Below are 24,654 nucleotides of genomic sequence, written 5' to 3' on the forward strand. Positions count from 1 at the left end.
TTTCGATTGATCATGTGAAGCTAGAACCCAGCTTGGGCGGCTACCAATACGCCATAACTATCATCGACCACTTTTCCAAGTTTGCTGTGGCCCTTCCTGTAAAAAACTTATCAGCTAGCACCACCGCGGAGATTGTGTGGAGGGCCTTTGTGCGGCCCTATGGCTATCCGCAGAAGATTCTGACCGACCAGGGACCAGCTTTCGAATCCCGACTTTTTCACGAGTTGTGTCATCTTTATGGCTGTAAAAAAATACACACTACGGCTTATCATCCCCAAGGGAATGGCACGTGTGAGAGAATGAACAGGTCGTTAATCAGTATTTTGAGAGCCATACCCGATCCAGAACGGAGAAACTGGCCGACTTTGCTACCAGAAATAACCTTTATTTACAATAACACTGAACACAGCACCACAGGCTTCACACCATATTACTTGCTATTTGGAAGAGAAGGGAAGTTACCTGTCGACCTCAGGTTGGATATCTCCCCTGAGCATAGTTCTGAGGAACTGCTACAGAGTGATTGGGTGCGAGAGCATCAGAAGCGACTCCAGGCCGCCTATAAGATTGTTGACCAAACGTCCAAACAAGCGCAGCACCGACAGACAGAACAGTATAATGAGACGGCTAAGGCCGCACCTCTGGACGTAGGTGAACTAGTTTGGAAAAGAAATAACCGGCGACACAGCAAATTGGATCCGTTTTGGGAAGAGATTCCGTACAGAATTATGGACAATGCCAAGATGGATATAGATGTATATCGAGTGGCCAGACTAGGTGAAACTGCAGCCATTAACGTTCACCGAAATCAACTAAAAAAATGCTACCAGGCGGATATTGAAATACGTAGGATCCCCACGAAAATAAGTGAGAGCCCAAATCTCATTGAGGACGTTACCAGTCAACAATTCTTTAGTGAAATGTTAAAAATGTTCTGGCCTATTCATGGGAATCTGTTAGTAACTTCCCCTGATGTGAACCCAAATGCTGTGATAAAAACTGTTCATGTGAATGTGGGAGGAGAAACTGATGCTCCCCTGCTTGAGTTGGCTGTCCTGTCCCCCGGGCCTAGAGCTATCCCGACTGGGGGGCCGGAGGATAGAACAGCCGATGACACCGTTAAGTTAAGAAGGTCCACTAGGACCACCAAAGGGGTTTTACCCCATCGATATTGTGTTTAATCGTTATTGGGTGCTGGAGGACCAGCAAGCTTTAGCGGGGGAGTGTGTAATACCTGCAAAGTGTATGCGGTCATGTTGGCAAAAATAAGTATGTTACATTTAGAGTAGAGTTGTGTTGATAAGGTAACCAGTTACCCCATGGGGGTTATAAAAGACATGTAGATATAAATATGTGCCTTCACAGAAGGCAATGGGAACTTTTAGGAGTACAGGACTGAAACCCCTCTCAGAGGGAAGTGGACTGGTCTGACCAGAAATTCCATGCCCATGTGTAACGACCGCCGGGTCCAAGACCTCAAACGGCAGGGGAGGTTGGTTCTGCACCCCAAACGGACCAGCTGGTGAACAAAACTAAATAAAGTTGCACGGCTCGAGAGGAGAGCGGGTATGGAGGGGCACGAGCAGAAGCTTATAAGAGGACGGAGTGTGTAACGGCTGTTGCGCAGTTTTGGGGAAAAAGTTGAAACTGGCAGAGCTACACAGCAGTGAGGCTGAAAAAGCGATGCTGAGGAAGCGCTGAAGGACTCACCCGGTGTTAGGGAGTATTCAGCTTGGATTCCGGTGACCGGCAGCGATAGGCGACCCCGACGGAGAAGCCCTATCAGGGATCCGGCACGGAGGCGGGATCCGGAGAGTTTGGAGGCGGGCCACGGCTGGTGGTGACGCAGGGTCGAAGGCGGAGTTCCGGCCCAGTAAGTCTGCAGGGAGGCGGCAGCTGAATATCGGGAGGCGGGCCGCAGCTGACAGTGACGCAGTATCTGAGGCGGAGCCCCGGCATTGTTGCTGAGCCGGGGAGGCTGGTGTGTGGCGACGCGGAATGAGCGAGGAGGCGGTTCCCGACGGAGAAGGCGGTGCTGAATTGGCATAGGAGGTGGTGAGTGTGAATCCTACCCCCGTTAACCCTTGCACCTATAGTTGCACTCAGCGAGTACTGTCATCGGCATATTGTCAACGGGGACAAGGCGAAACCCGACCTACTTGGTCAGGGGAGGCCCCCCAAGAAATTATCTTAACCCCTCCGTTTAGACAGCCGTTATCTGCCCGCATTCTGCATCCAGCCGCATAGAGGGCGAAACCCGATCCGGTGGGTCAGGGGATGCCCATTAGTCATTGCCTAGATTGACGACACCGACAGGCTCTGTAAAATTGGATAACTGTCCTGGCAAAAAGCAACTGGAAGGAGGGTTAAACCCGGCTCAGATGCCAGGGGAAGCCCACAAGAAAACAGTATAGCCGTAGGATTCCTTAAACCAATAGGAGAGAAGAATATTTTGGCTAGGAGCTTCTATTAAAATCATCAGCTACAGTGACAGGGAGCAAAGAGTGGGTAGCACTCTGTATTGTAACTAGGGACAGAACAGACTCACTGCAGGACTGATACAATAACTGTATCAACCTCATCAAAAGAACTAAAATCTAAAGATACAAAACAACTACTCTGCAGTCCATGTAGAAAGTATTTTGAAATTGCCTGTTTTAAACATAGTGAATTCATAGAGAATGCCATTATAGAAGATTTGTACTTACCTAGAGATAGATTGTAGTGTATGTTAAAGCTGTTAGGAAACCTGTAAAGAAAGAAAAGTAAAGTTTAGTATCGTTACAAAATAATATAGACATTATTGCGCAATAATCCAACATTACACCCGGGTGAACAACTTGGTTAAAGGCCTATTATAATATAGAATCGATTGTGCATTTTAATTCCTGTTAGGTTTATCTGTTATTGAGCCACAAAGGTAAGCGTTATTGTGGTCTACGGACGGACCAACGAGGGAGAGCAGAATACCTGGGAAACCAGGTCACGTTCCGGTATAATAAAACCTTTGTGGCTATTGTTGTTTGGCTTGCACGCCAATATATTATTGTTAATATTCTGTTATTACCAGTTATTATAAATAAATATTGTTGAATTACGCTCCTGTGCATATTTGGAAGAAATAACCGAAAGTTATACTACACTGTTCATCGGAAACACATCAGAAGAAGAAAAAGGGTTTACATATTTTAGAAGATCCACTGGTGGAGCTAATTATTTCACCTAATTCTGTACTATAGAATCGAAGAGAATCACTGTCATTTGAGGCTATATATTCTTTTTTTTTAAATCAAACACTGCATATATTTCTCAGTAGCATTTATTATATAGTGGCAGCACCTCGCAGGTTGGCAATATAATCTGTAAAAACATGGTAAATTTTAGAACAACCAATTTTGCTCCATAAATAATGTGGTTGGTCTCCATGCCAAAATTCAATAAATGAAGTCTGAAATTAGTACTGTTCAAGATAAGCGTAAACCGTGCAAACAAAACAGGAGGAAAAAATGCAGAAGACTTTTAACAAAATATTTCACAACATGGGATACAAGCTGTATAGGCAATGTTTAATATATGGTAACCGTACCAACAGAAGTTGCACCACCTTTTGATTTGATTATGGAGTATGCCAGCAGCCAGCCAATGGTGCCCAGTGGAGCTATTCAATTGTAGCTTTATTCTGGTGCAATCGGCAGCTGGCCTTTCAGCTTTGAGCACTCAAACAAGACTTCTCACGTCACACTCATTGTGCAATGCACGGCTGACCCCGACCGCAATTATAATGTCAGTGTGAACATAAACATTAATTGAATACTCCCCAATGCCACCACTCCCCAATGCCACCACTATCTCCCATCTCTTTAGATTGATTCCTCCTAAATGTTTAGTGCCAATGTGTCCATGGGAGGAGTACAAAAGAGAAGAAGACCCTGCTAATAAGAGCTTAAAGCTTAAGAGAAGGAACTTTTACAGAATAAAGAAAACTCTATTTGCTGAGGCACTTTGCTTAGATAAAACTAAACTTTAATTCATTATTCATATGATTCACAAATTAGGGCCAGTGATGTAGCGTGTTCCCACAGTGCCCGGAGCATGTGTGTGCTACGGCGCCCCCTCCAATCCAAGGGCAGTATTGCCATACGATTATGCCATTCAAAATGAGACAAAAGTCACTTTATGCCACATAGAATTAGACAAAATTCACACAGAAGGAGACAAAATTTACAGGGAATGAATAAAAATCACATTATGCTGCACGGAATGAGCCAAAATACACACTGGTTGAGGCAAAATTCACGCCATGCCACACGGAATGAGCCAATATTCAAGCCCTGCCACACAGAATGAGCCAAAATACAGGGAGAGACAGCGGGGGATGTGGGTACAGGTACAGTGGGGGTTGCGGGCACAGGGACAGTGGCAGAGGGGAATGTGGGCACAGGGACAGTGGGGAGAGTGAAAGGCAGCAGGGAATGCGGGACAGGTACATCGGGGACATGGGGACAGTGACAGAAGGGACAGTGGGGTGGAGCAAAACTACTCACTTTTCAATAATAGAGGGCTGCAGCGGCGGCAGGAGGAGGGAATGCAGGCTTCCCAGAGGAGACCGGGTATACACCCACAGCATTAAGAAAGCTGGGATGGCAGTACTGGATATTTATTACTGCTAGGACAGCAGTGCAGGACCCTCTGGAGATTTTATATATATATATATATATATAGTTTTAATTATACATACACACACCTTTATTGACACTTACGGTTTAAAACAAGGTATGCAAACAGTTAAACTGTCTGCTCCGGACACATTCTGCTCCGTGCAGCAGCAGGAAGGACGGAGGGAGGGCTCGGTAACTTGAGTGGACTGCAGGGAGAAGTTCTTTGCCTCTTGAAGTTGTAAGCAACAGAAAACGGACTCCAGAGCTGTCCTGTCAGTGAGTAGTGAGCAGGCATGCTGCCTGAACGCACTGCTCGGAAGGAGGGGGGGACGGAACTGTATCTTCAGGCTGCCGGCGCTGTGCTGTCCAGAGTGTGACAGGTACAGCGGCAGCAGAAGCAGCGCACAGCCACAGTAGTGGGGATGCAGAGCAGAGAGCTCATCCCTGCACTGCATTCAGCGAATGCCCGGCGCCAACATCAGAGCAGGCGCCTGGAGCATAAGCTCCACCAGAACCACCCTAGCTACGCCTCTGATTAGGGCACAGATATAATAAAACAAATGTCAAGACAATATAATAGTTCTTGTGAGCACATTGTAGTGGAACCTTCCACCTTGAGGAGAGATGGAGACAGATCGACAGGTGTCATGGGGAGACACAGTGAATGCCCTTTACTTGCATTCAACATACCCTGTTATTGTATTACTAAAAGAACATTTTCAATAAATATATAAACCACTGAGGGCTGGACTTAAAATTAAGCTCTGGCAACTGATCTCACTTTCACACATATTGGCCCTTATGCTAGTTCACTCTTTCTGACAAAATCCTTCTTAGATGGGCAAAACCATGTGCACTGCAGGTGGGGCATATGATACTTGTGAAGAGAGAATTAGATTTGGGTGGGGTTTTACTTCAAAGTGAGATCTATATTGCAGTGTAAAAATAAGCAGTCAGTATTTACCCTGCACAGAAACAAAATGACTCACCCAAATGTAATTCTCTCTGCACATTTTAAATCTGCCCCCCCCCCCCCCCCCCGGCAGTGCACATGGTTTTGTCCATCTAAGAAGGATTTTGTCAAAAAGAGTGAACTAGAATAAGGGCCTTTGTATGTGTTCTCACCTGAAGCACAGAAATAATATATAGCTCTCTGATGTCAGTTGGGGTTCCATTAATCATTGGACCAGTATAAGCTTGTGTTGGTCCATTGGCACTACTGCAACCCCACTCGTGATAGGAGCCAGCTGCAACGACTGCAGTGAATGTGATCCAAGACATAAAAGCAGGGATGAGAGCCTGTCGGAACCCATTTTATCAATTTGTCTTTTAAAAAGGAAAAAAAATAGTTTGGCTTAGTGAAGCTTTGCTTGTAAGGTGGATGTTTGATTAGGTACTTAAATGAGCTTTCACGTGATTTTAACGGAGTGGTCTGTATAATAATGGTTCATTTTCTTTATGCAATTGAAAAGATTAAATTGTTAAGCTGGTCATATTTAAAGGAAATGTTATGGGAACTCATGATTCATACAAGCGTTGGCTTTTTTATTTAGGAGGAACTTTATTAAACCCTGTCTGAACCCTGACATGCTTGCAATTTGTAATCATCAGAGGAGGGCTCAAAGAATATTGCTGCTTTACTGCAGAATTGTACAGGGATGCAGATATAACTATTGTGTTTTATGATCAGCAGTGTATGAAGAAATATGCCCCGGCTTTTCTCTTTTCTAAACACATTCACCCTGCTGCAGGCCCAGGGTAGAAGGAAATCAGATGTACCTGATCCTGCATTGCATACTTGGGCAGTGGCGTAACTAGACATCCGTAGGCCCCATAGCAAAAGTTTGTAAGGGCCCCCTATTTAGCAACTGATTGTGAAAAAATGTATGTAAATCATATTACTTAGACAGCAAAGATGGGCCCCCTTCAGCTCTGGGCCCCATAGCAGCTGCACCCCTTGCACCTATGGTAGTTACGCCCTTGTACTTGAGGAAACAGAAAGCATATTTTGAATGTATATGTAGAATTGTATAGGTCTTGTGATGTGCCCACCCTCATCTGTATACTTGGGGGTAAATGTACTTACCTGCTGTCTTGCTAAAATTGCAAATTGATGCACCAAATGAATGCAGCTGAACATCAAGTCACAGAATGTAGTGGTAAATTCTGAATATTTTTTGAGGGCTGTCAGGAAATGCAGGTATGATACGGTATATTTGGAATGCAGGTTATTGCAGGAATACTAGAAATGCAGTTTATACAGGAGCCTTGCAATAAAAATGTCATAAGCAACCAGAGTTTAAAAACAAACAGAAATATGGTAACCCGATGAATTGCAGAAGTTCCTTTGCTTTGCCAGCACAGAGCGCAAGAGTACCCGTAACAAAAGTCCAGTAACAAGAAATGAGTCACGTAACATTGGTGAATGGCAGATATGTTAATGACACATTAGTGAATGTTGAGCCCAGAAAGACTAAATGCTGGGTACAAACCTACCGATTTATCTGTCCAACTATCTGGTGGGAACAGAAATATGGCAATGAGACCTCAACCATTTGCTCCCATACGCTGGAAAACAAATATTGGTCCTTCAGATAAAATTAGTTAGTCATTTAATTTATCAAATTAAACCAAACAATCATTTGTATCCATTTTCCACTGTTTGGGAGCAATTGATTGATTATCATTTTTTCCAGAAACATTCCGACCAGAAAGATAAATCTTTGTGTGTGTACCAAGCTTTAAATAGCCAGGTCTCGTGTGAACTCCATGTTGATAATTACCTGACCAGGGAGAAGTACAGAGGAGTCCGAAGAACAGCAGCTATGGTAATGACCAGTCATGCAGCTCATATAGCAAAATAACTAGCTACCCCTAGTGGCAGGGAATAAATACGAAGAAAAAAATAAAGGCATGCAGGTGCACTTGCAATCATTACAGCTCAGAATCAAAGTATAGATTAGAATTAAACAGCATACTGTATAAGAGATTGTTAACATAAATTTGGCCAAAGATATAGAACTGTCGACCATTGTCTATGGTTCACATCTGGGGTGAAGGCCCCCCCCCCCCCCCAACTAGCCCAGCCAAAAAACCAAACCACTAGCAATCACACAAATGAAAGATAGCAGTGAAGTGTTATGGAGTTTCAGGTGTGTGAAAGCAGCTACTCATACCCCTTTCACACCAGAAAATGCAGGGACTTACCCGGGAATATGGTCCCTGGATCATGCAGGGACATTCCCTGGTTGACCCCTTTCACACAAGCCTAGTCTCTGCATTATCTGGTGTGAGGCAGCGGGAGACGGGTGAGTGGGATGATGCTGGCGGGGCAGGCCGGGGATTGGCTCGGGGTGGAACTATACCCATTAGTCACCCTGGGGCTTCCCCCAGTGATGGGAGACCACAGGAGACGTTACTGCTGGCAGCAGCTCAGTGATCTCCCCCAGGCCCGGCGCCACACACTCCACCAGCAGCAACAGGCCAGACCTCCCTGACCAAAACCCGCCCCCCACAGGCCTGACCTCCCGAACCGACATCTGTACCACCCCCACATGGACGGGATCCCCCAGGTCCGGCACCCTGACTGCCGCCGTCTCCCAGACTCCACAGACCAACCCTGGTGAGTAGAAGCCGGGAAGCCAGGTTGGCCCTTTTCACACCAGCCAGTAACCCGGGCTGGTCGCAGGAGCAACACTGCTAGCTAGCAGGGTTGAAATCCTGGTAAATTTACCCCGGAATTTGGCCCGGGAACCTTTCACACCTGTAAACAACCCGCTAGTTGTGGGTTGTTTCTGGGCCCAATCCGGAAATTAAGGTTGGTGTGAAAGGGGTATCAGTGTTACAAGAATAAAAAAAGATGTACAAAAAAAACACTGATAAAAACATACAAGGAACAGTGATATAAAGTGTGATATAAGTAATAAAAGTGTTAGGGGGTGATGCTCTGAAATGGCGTTTCAGCAATAACTCAAGGGTCCACACACCTTAATGCTCACCCCAAAACAGTATATAAAATACATTATAAGGCAGACTTTGTATTACACCTGATCACTGTGCATTCTGATTCATGGTCTCTGCTTGAAAACAGTTAGAGGGAGGTGGGGGAGGAGTGCCAATCATCACTGAAGTAATTCCAAACTTAAAATGTATACACATAATATGGAATAAATAGAGAGAAGGGTTCAAGTCTGCACACCCTAGTAGTAGTAGTAGTAGTAGTAGTTTGTTTATTTATAAGGCGCCAAAAAGTGTCCGCAGCTCTGTACATAGTAAACAAAAAAACTAATTACAAGGTAACATACAGGGTGTGTTGATAAAATAGAGCATAAATAGGGGTATAGCTGGTAGAACTAGAATCAGCATCAGTTCTGAAGTAGGTGTCGAAATTGTCGAGGAGACGGAAGATGAAGTAGAGGAAGTGAAGAATAGGGCAGGTGAGGTAAAGAGGTAGTGTGAGTACGTGAGGAAGGAGGGCCCTACTCGTAAGAGTTAACAGACTAAAAGGAGGTGGGTGGACAAACGAAAAACAATAGGATAAGTAGGAACGGATGGAGGGGTATGTAGGCAGGATAGGAGGAGCGAAAGAGGTTAGGAGGAGGAGGGATAGGCTAGTCGGAAGAAGTGGGTTTTGAGGGAGCGCTTGAAGGAGGTAAGGGAATCAGAAAGCCTGATGGGTGGTGGGAGGTTGTTCCAGTGCAGGGGGGCAGCGCGAGAGAAGTCATGGACACGGGAGTGGGAGAGGAGGTAATTAGGTGAGAGGGCGGTCGGTGGCGGAGCGAAGAGGACGGGAGTGTGAATAGAGATCAGTGAAGAGATGTAAGGAGCGGTGGAGGAGGAGAGAGCCTTGTAGGTGGTAGTGAGGAGCTTTGTAGCTGTTTGTAATGAGGGTTGCTACTTTGCTGAGAGTTATAGTACTACGCAGAAAAAAGAAAGGGCTTCAGATACACTTTGCAATCATTGCTACTCAACCACAAGCTTGACATCAATTAATATTATGATTTTCTATTAGCAGCTTATGAGAATCGATGACTGCCAGCCCTTCTGTACTGAGTAAATCAGTAGGGTGGCACATATATAGAGCTCCCTGAATGGCTGCTGGTTGGTCTAGGGACACAAGTCATGTCGGGGCTGGCATTTGGCAACGAGGATTTACTTGTGTATACATGAATCCCGCACATCTGCTGGTTTGGGTAATTCATTTTATTTTATGTATTTTTTATGGATGCCTTCATGGAATAGAAAGGACCAACGTACATAGGAAATAGGGGAGTATTTTTTTTTAGAGGTGACATGGATTATTAATTGAGAAGAGGACTCTGAGGGCAATGGCTAAGTATGTGTGAATGTGGATTTATGCATTATAAAGTTGTACTTCGTACAGTATTTATTTGGCTGTTCCTCACCCAGTTTTAGGCCTCAAACACAGCTGTTTCTGTTTAAGGTATTGCATGTTCCAACCTACACATGAATATGATGATCATTTGGTTTGATTGGTTAATCATACACCTTACTATACTCCCTGACTTTGTGCCCTTGTACCTAGAAGAATTGATGTTGTTTTGAAGGCAAAGGGTGGTCACACCAAATATTGACTAGAATACTTTTGTTTTACAAAAATACACTTTAACATATTCCTGTATAGCATGGCCTTGTTTTTTTTGTGTTGGGAATAGGCCCAACAGGCATATCCCCAGGTGCTTCTCCCTGGCCCTCATCCACCTGCTTATACGAGTTATCAAAGCTGTTCAGATGCCTATTTTCCTGCTGCTTTCATTTAGTTATATCTTTAATTATTTCAGGTACTCCAGAGCTTAGTCCTGCTGACTGTAAGGAGTTGGAGAACAAGCTTAAAGAAAGAGAAGAATTTTTGATCCCTATTTATCACCAAGTGGCTGTTCAATTTGCTGACCTGCATGATACACCTGGAAGAATGCAAGAAAAGGGAGTTATAACTGTAAGTATCAAGCTGAATATTCTGCATATGGGATTATAACCAAGAACAATTTCAGGGTACTGTAGGTCTGACAGACTGCATAACTGTTTGCCATAGTGTGCTTTTTTTCTGCCAAAAAGCCATTTAGTAGTACTGTATATACATTTTGAAATATAATGGAAAGGTTGCTGTGATCATTTCGCACAAGCATGCCACCAAGTGTTTTATTTTCAATGGAACGGAGTGCTAATCAGGGCTTGGATAGATTTTACTCTTCCTCAGTTGCTGGAACCATCCAGTAACATATTCTTTGTCTGTGGGTTTTTCCTGTTCCCTGATGTGACAGTAGTGGTGGATGCAGACTAGGGTTCTTTGGTAGCTTGAGCACATGGACTGGTGCAGAAGACGTCTATGTGGAATATGTCAGTGGTATTGCGCTATACACTGCTGTTTATTACTGAATTGTTGGATGCCCAAGATAGAACCGGTCTTCTCCAGGAACCCACGCAAGGAGATATGATGATCGGTACAGTCGATGGACAGGTCATGACCCCCTACTTGGGTTCCAGTGTACAAAGAGATGCGTCTGTGAGCAGGAATATTTGATGAGGAAGACTGAGCGCTATGGAAACATTTGTACTGGAACCTATGGTGATAATTAGCTTGCACTAATGAAGATACAATCATTCAATGATTCTGAATCAGCTGGGATCAGATAGGCTAAGCTGGGTGAAGTGATAAACTTGGTCCCTTTTTGGAACTGGTCAGGCTGAGCCAGCTTGGAACAGGCTGGTGTCAGACTGGGGGATCTGAAACCAGCCTGGAACCGGAAAAGCTGCATAGGAGACTTGATCCTCTGGGTAACAAGTCTGCTGTGTCAAAGGCATGGCCAGGTATACTGGGCAGTGGCCATTAACAGCACTCTGAAGCATGCCACCAACTATTTCCACCACAAAATATGTAGTGGATTACCATTGATTTTTACTATCGATGGTCATCCATTTTCTTTGACTGGCTGGCCTGTGGAGCCCCTTTCGGTATCTGCCATAGTGGGATGTCGGGGTCAATCTTTTGACTGCCATGATATCATATGTATCCCGATTGAACAATCATGCCCCCCCCCACCCCAGCACGCTCCCTCCCCCCCTGCCCGCTCCCTGCTCTGCCCGGCTGAGCTCAGCTGGTATTATGTCCGCCACTATTAAGTCTCTGGGTAGTTGGTCCCCCTTGGCAACGAGCAATATTTGTCCCCCTTTGCAACAAGTAATATTTTTCCCCCTTGGCAACGAGCAATATTAGTCCCCCTGGTCAACGAGCTATTTCAGCCCCCCTTGGCAACAAGCTATTTCAGCCCCCCTTGGCATCGAGCTTGAAGCCCCTTGGCATCGAGCATGAAGCCGCTGGCATTGAGCATTAAGTTCCTAGCAATGAGTATGTAAGTGGCAATTATGTGTCAGATGTGTAATGGGCATTACGGTTTGTTATATAGTATGTAATGGGCATCATGTGTGGCCTTATATGTACTTGGCATTACGGCATGTGGCATTATGTGTAATGGGTATTACAAAGTTCGCTAAAATGTGCAATGGGCATTATGTTGTGTGGTATAATGTTAGTATAATGGTACAATGTTAGGCCGCGCCTCCTTTTTCGCCGTGCAAGAGCCCTGCCTACTACAAATCGAGGGGGGGGTGTGAATTATGCCCTTGCTCTGGGCACTGTGGAACCTAGCTACACCACTGCCCACTACTACTCTATTATGCCCTCCTTGATAAGTCATATTGTATACACTTATATCATTCTGACTAAATATACCATATTTAGTCATTCTGCTTTTGGCGAGAAACATTTAAAAGTGTCTATAACTTTTTCCATGGACTGATTAATCCCATGACCAGTTTTGAACTGTATACAGATATTCTAGAAAGAATTGAAGATTATTCAACCCAGCCTGTTGTTTTATTCAGAACATCTAGACTTGATTATAGTTAAATAAAGAAAAAAAAATGATGTATAAAATATAGTTGTAAAATAACTAGAATTAAATATCTTTGACACTGTGTTAACTATATATTGCCACATACAATTACTCCAGGGTGCTATAGATCTGGCAGACAGACTGTATAACCTTTTGCTATAGTGAGCTTTCTTCGCAAGATAAGCAATCTAGTGGCACTATTTACACTTTAAATCTAGATCTAATTGATAGATTGCTGTGATCATTTTGTACATGTATGACACTTAGTGGCGATTTTCTTTTGTATATTTTTGGTTCGAGTCTTTTTGATATTCAGTTATATTTTACTGTTTTAACTGTCTATCTATAACCATATAATGGTTAAAATATAAAGGGGGCCTACTGCCTTTATCTGACTAGTCGTATGCAAATTATAGACAGATTTTTGGTTAAAACTCAAACACCCAACATGAGAAATAAACACAGGCAGTCCCATAAAACAAATCCCACATCAGATGAATTATTACCTAATACCTCAGGCTCTACTTTGTCTTCAGTCACACCCCTGGAGAGCCCTCCATCCCACGTTGCTCCTCAATCCTCTAGGGTACACTCCCAAATAGAAGCCATACAGATGGTTAATAAAAAGGATGCAATTAACGCATCCATTAACGCAATTTTGACCCACCTCGAGGATAATACAAAATATCTTGTTGAAGTGGAATAGCATATTAGCGACAATGAAGACACCATCTTTGTGCTTCAAACTTTTGCAGAGGTACAAGTCAAGTATGAAGTCACTGTGGGATTCAAATTAGATGACTTGGGAAACATGAAAGTGAAATAACAAGTTTACCTGAAAGTGAAACATATGGGTGGAATTCAATTGCCGCATTTTTCAGTTTATTATATTGGGTAGGGAGTGGTTACAAACAACTGACATTACAAAATGGGTTAATTGGAAAATGTATCTTTGCCCACGCCTATCGAGCACTACCTGTGGAGATCTAGGGTTCGTGTCACTTCCTACCCTACTATTGGTCCCACTTTGGCCTGTTGGAATAGACAGAAAATACAGAAACTTTCCTGTGTCTCCTCCCAACTCTCCCCTCTCACCCCTTTTTTTGGCACCCTTGATTTCCCTCCAGAAGTTGCTAGATCTGCCTTTGATATATGGAATAAATATAAGGTACAGTGTGTTGGCCAGCAGCGTGTTGACCTTTCCTGCTTTACAAGTTAAATGGGATTTGCCCTCATCTGAGATTTGGCATTACTTGAAATAAAGCATTTTGCACAATTGAGGGCAATTTTATGTATGGCAGCCAAAATACCTTTGACTCCCTTTGAGAATATGTGCCTTAACCCTTTGCATCCAGCCCACTTTCTCTCAAGAGCGTGGTGAATCCACAAGGGGTGACTAGGGGCGGCACCTGGACAGTCAGCAACCTGCTCTCTTGTCACACTGTCTCCGGGGAACCTACCCTGCTCTCCCTACCTGATAACCCTGTGTTCCAGGCGCCATGAGATGGCCATGCCTGTGCAGCAGCTCCGACTCTGATGGGCAGCGAGAATAACTGCTCCGGTAAGTGCGAGGGAGGGGGGGTGAGAATAGGGGGGAGGGTTAAGAAGATGCCCCCCCCCCCCCATATTGTTGTTGTCCAGGGCCCTCACATACCTTAATCCAGCCCTGCTGAAGAGGTAATGATCTCCTAATTGAACATATCTAATTGAACATAACTTCCCTACCTAAATATGCTCCTGCTTGGGGAAGTGACCTTCACATTAATTTAGCAGATGAGACCTGGACCAATACATTTCAGGCTACATTTGCTAGTTCTTCAAGCTACTGTGTGATTGAGACTCAGTTCAAGGTCCTTTCATGATGGTATGGATGTACACTTACTAGATGTCCACTTACTATATGTGCCTGATACTTGTTGGCGGTGTAATGAAGAGATAGGCTCCCCTCTACATATATGGTGGGATTGCCGACTACTGCGCTCCTTCTTGGGATCAAGATGTGTCTAGCTCTAAATCCATAGTTGGTAACGAGGTCCCTTCTTCTCCCTCATTTTGGCTCCTTAATCTGTACCCTGACCCACTACATGCCTATAAAGATCTTTATTGAAGTTCCTCAATTGTGCTGATAAAGCAGTAATCCTTGTCCGCTGGTGATATAATTCCCCTCCCACTGTACAAGACTGGTTCCCCTGCATTGATATGTCTATGGAAGATCTGAGGGTGGCCTGAGAGCGGCATCAGGAGTTCACATCTTCGTGGTATCCGTGGTTGGAATTTAAGTCTTCCCAGTTGTATCCAACTGATACTTAAATTATGTTTTTGCATATCCGCTGAGGCACCACACACACTTCTTTTCTATACTCCTCTTTCCCCTTTACCTCTTGACACTTCCTTTCTTCTGTACAGATGGAGCCGGCTCCATCTTTGCAGTGGATGGCATTTCTACCGCCAACAGCCGGCTACCGCCAGGGGCGCACGATATGCTCCCAGTCTCTATCGGCGGCGCTCGCCAGTGAAAGGCATCTGGCGAGCACCAGCCAAAGATGGAGCCGGCTCCATCTGTATGTCTTAGTTTCTGTTGGTTTTTGCCTGCTTTTTGTTTGCTTTTTCTTATTCCACTTGTGCAAAGCAAGATTGTGTGGATTTTGTCAATTTGCTATGCACAATGCTTCATGATTAATTTCTAGTGCATTTGTTCCATATTTTCTTGTGTGCTGACTGCGTTGCCATGTGTTCTATTTTATGTATTTTAAAAATTCTAAAAAGATATATTACAAAAAAAAAAAATCCCTAAAAGTGTTAAGGAGATTTATTTGATCTCCTTGGTACAGACAACATTTCCACCTGTAATGTTCCCACTACTCCTGGAACAGTTATATTGAAAAGGATGCACCGCCTAGGTCCTGACTAGGATTCCCGTAAGGCAAAACCTAGGCCAGTTATTGCCATGTTTTTGAATTATAGAGACAAGAAGAATATTTTGGTGGCCTATAGGAAACAATGTACACAACTTTAAAATCTTGATGATTTTTCCAATGCTGCACAAAAACTCAAATAATTTATCCCTATTTCCAACATTTTAATTCATTTTAAATTCTCTCAACCTACAAGTTTTATGCGCTGTTCTTGTTGTATTTATTTGAAGTATGTATTTCAAATGTTATATGTTGGTATTGTTCACCCTGATTATGGTAGGTGAACTTTGGTAATAGCTTTTATGTGTTGTGGATTTTTGTGTTTGTCTTTTTTCCCTCTTTTTTCTTCATGGAAAATAGCGGGCCTTAACTAAACCGTTAAAGACATAAAATCCTGTGTCATCTTCATTCATCCTGTGGCATTTTCATTCAGATATTATGATGCTACACGAAATGTATACAGGACTGTGTGTCTACCTCATATTGTAAGAAAAAATATGGTGTAAGCTATATAGTTTAGTAAACAATTATCGGTACTTATGTAATATCTGGGCTCCCGTTTTTCTTATGAGACCGCATCCCCTCGCGGGGCTCGCTGCGCTCGCCACGCTTCGGGCACGGTGGCTCGCTGCGCTCGCCACACTATATAAAATCAACTCCATGCGTAGTTGGATAGTAGGGGTGTGAAAAAATGGGGTGCATTTAACATGGGAGCCCAGATAATACATAAGTACCCAATTATCTTTCACCATAATGAACAAGCTAGTGGAACGTGAGGGAAGGTTGCTTTTGGTCCCTGTCACAATCCAAGGTGAACGATTCTGGTAGGGTCGATCACTATTGGTCAAGACATGAAAAAGGTTAACATGCCTTAGGTTGAAAGTTGGATGCAAGCAATAGGTAAGCATTTTTTGTGTCTATTGACATTGTATAAATGTAGCGTGGCCCCTCGAATGGCTCACGTCGTTATGCTTTTTGGGCACACTATTATAATCTAAATCTATGTGCACCTGGATTGTAAAGTATAAAGAAAACTTTTTTTGGCAATAAAATATTTTTAAAATAATGTCAACTTTTCCCGTATTTGTATGTGCATGTATGTGTCAAACTTCTGACCATGTCGACCATAGGTATGTTACTATTGACTGTCCACCTTATTTTATTTTTTGTTGATCTGCTGACCACATCCCAAATAATTCCCACCCTTCAATTTATATGCACCAAACTGTCCTAATTTTAAAATAAAAATCGGTGTACTATTAAATTAGGTGTATCGTGTTTCATAAACAGATTGGAAACACAATTTGCTTATGAAGCACCTAATTTAAATAATTTCCACTTATGTCCACAGCACCTTTGACCACTCTAATCCACTGTCTCAACCTTTTGCATCTCCCCCGGAGGGAATATCCCTTCTGTGTTCGTATAATGCCTTAATTGGAGTATGGAGACGTCAGGTGATTTGAGCTGTGACTTTACCTTGCATTCTCGAGTGAATGACTCTTGGCAGGTATTCAATGCTGTTTGCGAGTGGTGACAGCGAGGAGAGCTTCCTGCTCGCTGTCACCACTCACCCTGACAGCATTCAACAAACCCTCCGCATACGCCAATTCCCCCTCGCTACGTTTTTTGAGCGAGGGAGAATTGGCGGATGCGGCTCCGGCTCCAGAAGCAGCGAGACTCGCGTCTAAAAACTGCAAGTTTTCTGCAGTAGCTGCGGGTCTCGCTGTTTTGGGGAATTCTCGCCGTCCTGTGACGGCGAGGATTTCCCCAGAAGGTTGAATAGAGCGAGCGGCCGGCGCGGTGGTTAAATAGCGAGGATCGCTGGTTTCCTGCAATCCTCGCTGTTTAACCCCCTCGCCGGCCGCTCGCTGCGGCATTGAATACACCCCTCTAAATAGACTTGATTATTTTCTCATGTCTGAAACTGTATTTTTTTCGTATCACGTGTACCTTTATTAACCAAATTATCATTTCTGACCATGCCCCAGTTGTAGTGAATATGATGCTTACGTCCTGTTTTGGAACTTCTTTTTTTCACAGAATGTGTTCCTTCAGAAATACTTGAAGGTCAATTAAAATTAATATTTTGGTGACAATTTTGCTCACTGGGGCAATCCAGTATTTTTGGGGGGGAGGTGTTAAAGAATTTTTGATTTAACAAAACTTAATAAAACGTTAAAAAAAATGACATTATATAACAAAACTTTGTGATCCTGCTATGAGAACAAAACTAGCTTCCAAATCTGACACATTAGATCTTTAGGAATCATACTTCCAATCTTTATATACAGCTGACTCACCCAATCTTGACAGTGACAGGTCCTTTTTTGACAAAGTGCTCAGAGGGATTGTTTAGATGAGTGGTGTCAAACTCATGGCCCTCCAGCTGTTGTGGAACTACATGTCCCAGCATGCCCTTACACCATTTTACCAATCCATTATATGAAATATGTGGCAGAACATGCTGGGATGTGTAGTTCCACAACTGCTAGAGGGCCATGAGGTTGACATCACTGATTTAGATGATAATGTTACAGAGGAAGAGCTTGCTTTGGCAATTGATGCAATTGATATAACTGAATTGAACAAATTGTCTGGCCCTGATGGCCTTATAGTGAATTACTAAAAGTTGAGACATTTTTTTTGTAGATTCTTTATTTTCAGTTTTACATATAGCAGAAAATGCACTAATATTTCTTGCATCTCAAAAGCAAAGTATTAAACAATATGTCTATTTGCCTCTCACTAGTTGAATGGAAAACATATAAATAATAAATATACATTACAAAGCCATAAAAAATAAAAGACCAAAAACAAAAAAGACAAATAACTATAAGGAGGTGGGTGGACAAGGATTGGGGTACAGGTAAGTTAATGTGTATGTCGGAGCATGTGCTCAATTTCGTATATTTCTTGGGGGAGCTATCGTTACACGGTTTGATGTGGATAGTGTGGTGTAATCTCGTGTGGTCTTAAATTCAAACCACGGGCACCAGGTTAAGTGTTTCTGTAGCGAGTGTTTATATCTAGCCACAAAGATATTAGAGTGTGAAATTAGCCAAAAGTCAGGACCGCTTGGTACAACATACCCTACTATCTTGGATGACATTTTTATAATTTTGTACAAGAATGGGGGGCAATCCCACCATGTATTAGGATATGTATAAGGGTACCACTTTCCCTTCCACACCTCCAACACAACGGCGATACAGACAGATAGCATTTATGTACCAATGTGGGGTATCTCTACCTTGTTAACAGCTTATACTGTGTTTCACAGACTTCCAAGCTGGTGGAACACTATGTTATAACAGCACATTGTTTCTTCTAGTTAATTTGTATCCCCCTATGCATAAGGTCATTATCCCAAGCTGCGCAAATAGAAGGGGTAACAGGAAATATACCATCTAAAACCGGTGAAATGACATGCGTAGGGGTTGAAGTCTGTGCACACATTTTCTCAAGTTAGTGCATTCCCTGTTAAAGGTTTTTACCCCTCCTCGTGATTGGACAAAGTGGCGGAATTTCAGGTAGAACCAATAAATTCTGGGGGTATACCTTCTGTATTGCATATGTCCGAGAAAGATCTAAGTGTACCGTGAGTATCGATTCCTTTATTTGTCCATCTGGTAGTTAAAGCCTGGGGAAAATATAGGGTTACCTAAAATGGGTAGGAGAGGGGATTTTTTGGTTGAGATACCATATTTAAACTAAACTAATTTCAACTTCTCCAGTGATGCCACCCACACCAAACTGTGCAGAGTATCGTCCCATTGATTATCTGTGTTTATCATACTCTTAAGGTGCATACACACTGTACAATTTTTATGACCACCTTTTTGTACCAATGTCATTCAGCTCGGCCATTCTGAATGAAATTGGTCAAAATATCTTATAGGTGCATACACACTGTAAAATTTTTGGACCAATTTTTTGGACCAATTTCATTTATCTCAGCCATTCTGAAAAAATTCAGTATGACTGCGACGAACAACGAATGATGATGCGCATACCCGCCAGTTGTTCATCAAGATTGTTCGTCAACTGTGCATGCAGCTCAATTTGGATATCTTTCAAAAATAGCCTATAAACTGTAGCTAGATCTTTCGTCTTTCATCTGTCGTCAATATCTTTAGTCAACGTCTTTCGTCCAGGACACTGGGTTCAAGGGAAATGTCTTTCAACGAAATTGGTCAAAAAATTTGTACAGTGTGTATGCATCTTAAGAGGAATGACGAATGATGATGCGCATACCCGCCAGTTGTTCATCAAGGTTGTTCGTCAACTGTGCATGCAGCTCAATTTGGATATATTTTAAATAGAGCCTATAAACTGTAGCTAGATCTTTCGTTTGTCGTCAATATCTTTCATCAACATCTTTCATCCAGGACACTGGGTTCAAGGGAAATCTCTTTCAACGAAATTGGTCAAAAAAATTGTACAGTGTGTATGCACGTTAACATATATCTTGTGAATACACGCTGTACAATTTTCTTGACCAATTTCGTTGAAAGACATTGATGACCAATTTCCTTTTAACAGTGTCCTGGACTAAATATGTTGATGAAAGATGAAAGACGAGCAATCTAGCTACAGTTTATAGGCTTTTTTTTAAAGATATCCAAATTGAGCTGCATGCACAGTTGACGAACAACCTTGATGAACAACTGGCGGGTATTCGCATCATCATTCGTCGTTCGTCGCATAGACACTGAAAGATATTTTGACCAATATCATTTAGAAGGGCCAAAATGAACGAAATTGGTCAAAAATATTGGTAAAAAAAAATTGTACAGTGTGTATGCACCTTTACATGTACTTCAAGCTCATAGTAAGCCATAGTGTGAGCATCATCTGTCAATTTATTTCCCCGTGCACGAGATGAGAGACCAGATTCAAAGATACCTTTATGGGCTATGTTACATGTAAGATATATGTAAGCACCTCTTCACTTCATACCAATATATATAGAAGGAGATGTGTGTCCCTTTCTACAGTATTCACACTTACCCCGCCTTCTCCCCACTATAAGGAGCTGAACTGTGGGTTTCATGCGAATTTGTGGTTATTTAAATTTTTTCCACATACATGATTGCATACCTCCCAACTTTCTGGGAGACGGAGGCGGGACAGAGGGATGCGCTCTGAAAAATGCTGGGGCGTGGCCTAATTAAAGGGGCATGGCCTATACTCGTGGCTCTCCCGTGAGGCCACGCCACCGTTTTGACGCTATGGGAGCATGACCCAAAGGCTCTGTAAGCCTCTAGCCATGCCCCCAGCCCCCTGGCTGCGGGAAAAGACTCTGTGCGCGTGCACACAGCGTTTATTCCCGGCTGCTCAGTTGCCGATATTCCCAAGGTTTTCGGGACTGTTGGGAGGTAATTGATTCGCCGCCAAGAGGACTGTTTGAATATACAACATCCACCATCTTGAAAAGTGTTTGGAAAACTTGCGCAAGTTACTATATACCTACCTTTTGTCTATATATGTTATTTCTGACAGTGATTGTAGCACTGTTTTGGTTATACGGTTTCACGCTGCATGAATAGCTCCGGATCTCTAAACAAAACTTTTTTTCTTGTAATCTAATTACATCTTTAGGGCATTTGCATTGCAATAAATTGCTTCTTTTGACTTCAATAAAAATATTTTGTGGAAAAAAAACTGCTTTACTTTTGGTTCCCAAGAGTGATTGCTTCTTTTAACATTGTTTATTGGTTTATTAAATGCAGGATATTTTGGAGTGGAAGACATCTAGGACATTTTTTTACTGGAGGCTACGGAGGTTACTTTTGGAAGATGTAGCAAAAAAGAAGATCCATGCAGCAAATCCTGAGTTAACTGATGGGCAAATACAGGCCATGTTGAGACGATGGTTTGTGGAAGTGGAAGGCACGGTCAAGGTAAAGTTACATTATGTATATCTTCAATGTTGTTTACATTGCCATGCCCAACAACAACACCAATATAATCGGGGCAGCTTCAACATCCATAGCTGTAACAACTGCTGTTTTGGAAGCACCTGGCCTGACTTATCTATGTGTACCAATTCCAAACCTGGAATGTTGGGAGGAATTTGCCATACGCACAACACGAGCAATATCCCAGCCCACACTAAAGCTGGGTAAACATTAGACAACACCACAAACAATGAAATGTCGTTAACAATTTCCCATGAACTGGCTGCTTTCCCTTGCAAACGTGTAGTGCATACACATGAAACGATTTAATAAACATTAACGTTCATAGAGGGGTATAGCTGTCTTTGGTGACAGGATACTACTGCATGTACAGATGACAGCGGGGTCACTAACAACTAGCTGGTCGGTAATAGCATTAATGATATACGGCCTGATTCAGACCTGTTAGCAAGGCAGATGCACAAAACTATGCTGCACTGCAGGAGGGGCAGATGTAACATGTTCACAGCAAGTTAGATTTGGGTGAGTTATTTTGTTTCTGTACAGGGTAAATACTGGCTGCTTTATTTTTACACTGTAATTTAGATTTTTTTGAACACACCCCAACCAAATCTAACGCTCTCCTGCACATGTTACATCTGCCCACCTGCCGTGCAGCATGGTTTTGTCCATCTGCAAATATTGCAGCCATGCTAACAGGTCTGAATCCTTTTCCTTTCCTTGAAAATCTCATTAATTATAACGTTCTCTTTTTTTTTCAGCTTAAATACAGTATCACAACAAAATAGTATACTGCTAAGTACTATTGGGATGATATTTAAATAAAATAAATTACAATAAAAATCTACTTACCCAGAAGTAAGGGAGGGGGACTAGAGAGCTAAGTACATCTGGTGCCTTTTCATGTCTGCTTATACACATAATATAAATTAATGGACACTACGGCTGAGATTTAATAGGATGAGAGTTTCCGAAAGTGAGAGATTTGGTGAGAAATCTCCAGTTTTTTTTAAAGCTGCAATCATTTACACTTCAAAATCAAACTGGTTTTCAATCAAATGATTGCCGCTTTAAAAAAACCTGGAGATTTCTTACCAAATCTCTCACTTTCTGAATCTCTCATCCTATTAAATCTCACCCTACATTTCATTCACTGGTGCACCTTCACATTTGTCGTCCTTTTCCCTCCTCCATCTGTTCCTTCCTTTTAATTTTTTATTTTCTATGGCCAGTATTCAATGAGAAAAATTTGCCTTGTTTTATGGCGAGTTTGTGCTATTTTCGCGTTGGAAGGAGCATTTTGCTCTCCAAAAGTGAACCACCCTATTCAATGTGATATTTTCGCCGTCTTTTTAAGTGATTTTCGCCGTGTAGCAATTCTCCATCTTTTCATGGAGAACTGGAATGTGAACTTTTAAACTAAATTATTATTTTTTAAATTTTGGTGTAAAAAAAATCAGGATTTTGCTTCTGTGAGGGGGCATGTTATTTTTATTCATGTGCTTATAGCACATGAATATATATTTAATAAAAAAAAAAAATTGTAATTTTTTTTTTCATTACACAGAGCAGCCAGCAGGGGGCCGGAGCTCTCGAGCCGCTCATTAGATATTCATATATTCACTGCACCCGATCATTACATATGCACAATCGGGTGCAGTGAATACTGGGTCCCCCGCTGGCTATAGGGGGGGGGGGGCAGCTTGTGCTGCCTGGGTACCGGGGAGCCTTCCTCCCCTCCACATATGTTCTGGGGCAGCCAGGGAGACTTTAATCTCCCTGGCTGCCACCGTCCCCTGGCTCTCTGCCAGCTCCCTGCAGGGGTTAAGACTCGCCGCGAGTGGCGGTGAGTCTTAACCACATTGAATAGTGGGAGCAGGAGTGGCAGCGAGCCCTCCGGAACAGGGCGAGTGCATGGCGAGAGAAAAAATCTCTCGCCATGCACGGAGAATATTTGTCATTGAATACAGCCCTATGTATTCATTTGTTTTTTTAGAAAATACATTTATAGTAATAAATAATATAAAAATCAAATATATGGCCATTACCTGTTGATGTTATTATAAAAGGATTTTTAATCCCTTAACAAACCCTCCAAAGATGGAATCATCCTTTTGATGCAACGTGGAATAATAGATGATTATTTTGAATGGCTTTACATGTAAATGAAAGGGATTTTAATTATTTATTGGGCTTGGCTTGTTTTTTAATGTATCTTCCATTCTTTACTATTTTTCAAGAAAGTGGGTATAGGCCCAAGTTGTGGTTATATTTTGGTCAATTGTAAGTTTGATCAATTTACAGAGATGTGACGTTGACGGTGATGCTGCTGCATGGATTTGTTCTGTCTGGCTTTCAGTCCCACTCAGCATTTCACATTAGCCAGTCAGATTAGCTCATGGGCATTTCCAAATATTTCAGATAGAAGATGTGGCTGAAGAGATGGGGATAACGTGGCTGCTCGGGGAGGGCAAGAGCCTGTACGAGCACTGCTTGCATGTGTTTAGGAGCTTGTGCCTTGTTAGCTAATACATTACACCAATCAAGGCAAGTTATCTTAAGCTACAATTAATCTGCTCCCTGGCATATGTTGATAGGAAAGCATCATGCTGTTTCTTAATTAAAAGCAAACGGATTAAAAATGATTAATAATGGTATTAAATATTCACCCAAAGTAAAAGCTTTGGGATTCCTTGATTTGTGCAGGGTTTTTACAGCAAATGCAATTTTTATCCAGATATTTTTTTTTCTTCCCCTTTTGTAATCTGCTCATTCTAACTGCTTTTACATAACATATTTTAATTCATGATATTTATGTATTAGTGCATGGTCTGTCACTAGCCTGATAAGAGAAGATGTGCTAGGTTTTGTAATGCATTATGCAGTATTTATCTGTTTTACATGCCTGTTTTCAGGACTGGTCAGTGATAATGTGTATTTTTAAGTTTCGAATAATAGCTAATGAAAAAAAAAAGCTTTATAATAACATCCTATTTGTAGATATAATTCTGTACTCATATTGTAGCTGAATATCATTACAGCCAGACCTTAGTGGTTCTCTCTCAGTACCTGTAAGATGAAACAGCAATTTAACAACAGTATTGCTGAGGAAATGAACAATGCTAGGGAAATCATTATTCTGAGGTGACATACAATAATGTCTTTTATCAGTCTCCATCATTTTAAAATGTTTTATTTTTGCCAAATGTGTAAACAAGTTTTTTTTCCGATTTGTGCATGAAGT

At 42.4% G+C, this 24,654-nt stretch overlaps 1 protein-coding gene across 1 annotated transcript in view; it reads left to right on the forward strand.

Moving 5' to 3' along the window:
* The window catches only part of ACACA (acetyl-CoA carboxylase alpha), a 551,747-nt gene that overhangs the window by 495,838 nt on the left and 31,255 nt on the right, over window positions 1-24,654 (forward strand). Inside the window, exons 41-42 of the mRNA XM_083173207.1 lie at window positions 10,460-10,614; window positions 21,222-21,392. Coding sequence (XP_083029333.1) covers window positions 10,460-10,614; window positions 21,222-21,392 — 326 coding nt within the window. The remainder of the gene's footprint in view (window positions 1-10,459; window positions 10,615-21,221; window positions 21,393-24,654) is intronic.

The sequence above is a fragment of the Crinia signifera genome, chromosome 2, assembly GCF_055691185.1.
Source record: "Crinia signifera chromosome 2, ASM5569118v1, whole genome shotgun sequence".
Lineage (NCBI taxonomy): Eukaryota > Metazoa > Chordata > Amphibia > Anura > Myobatrachidae > Crinia > Crinia signifera.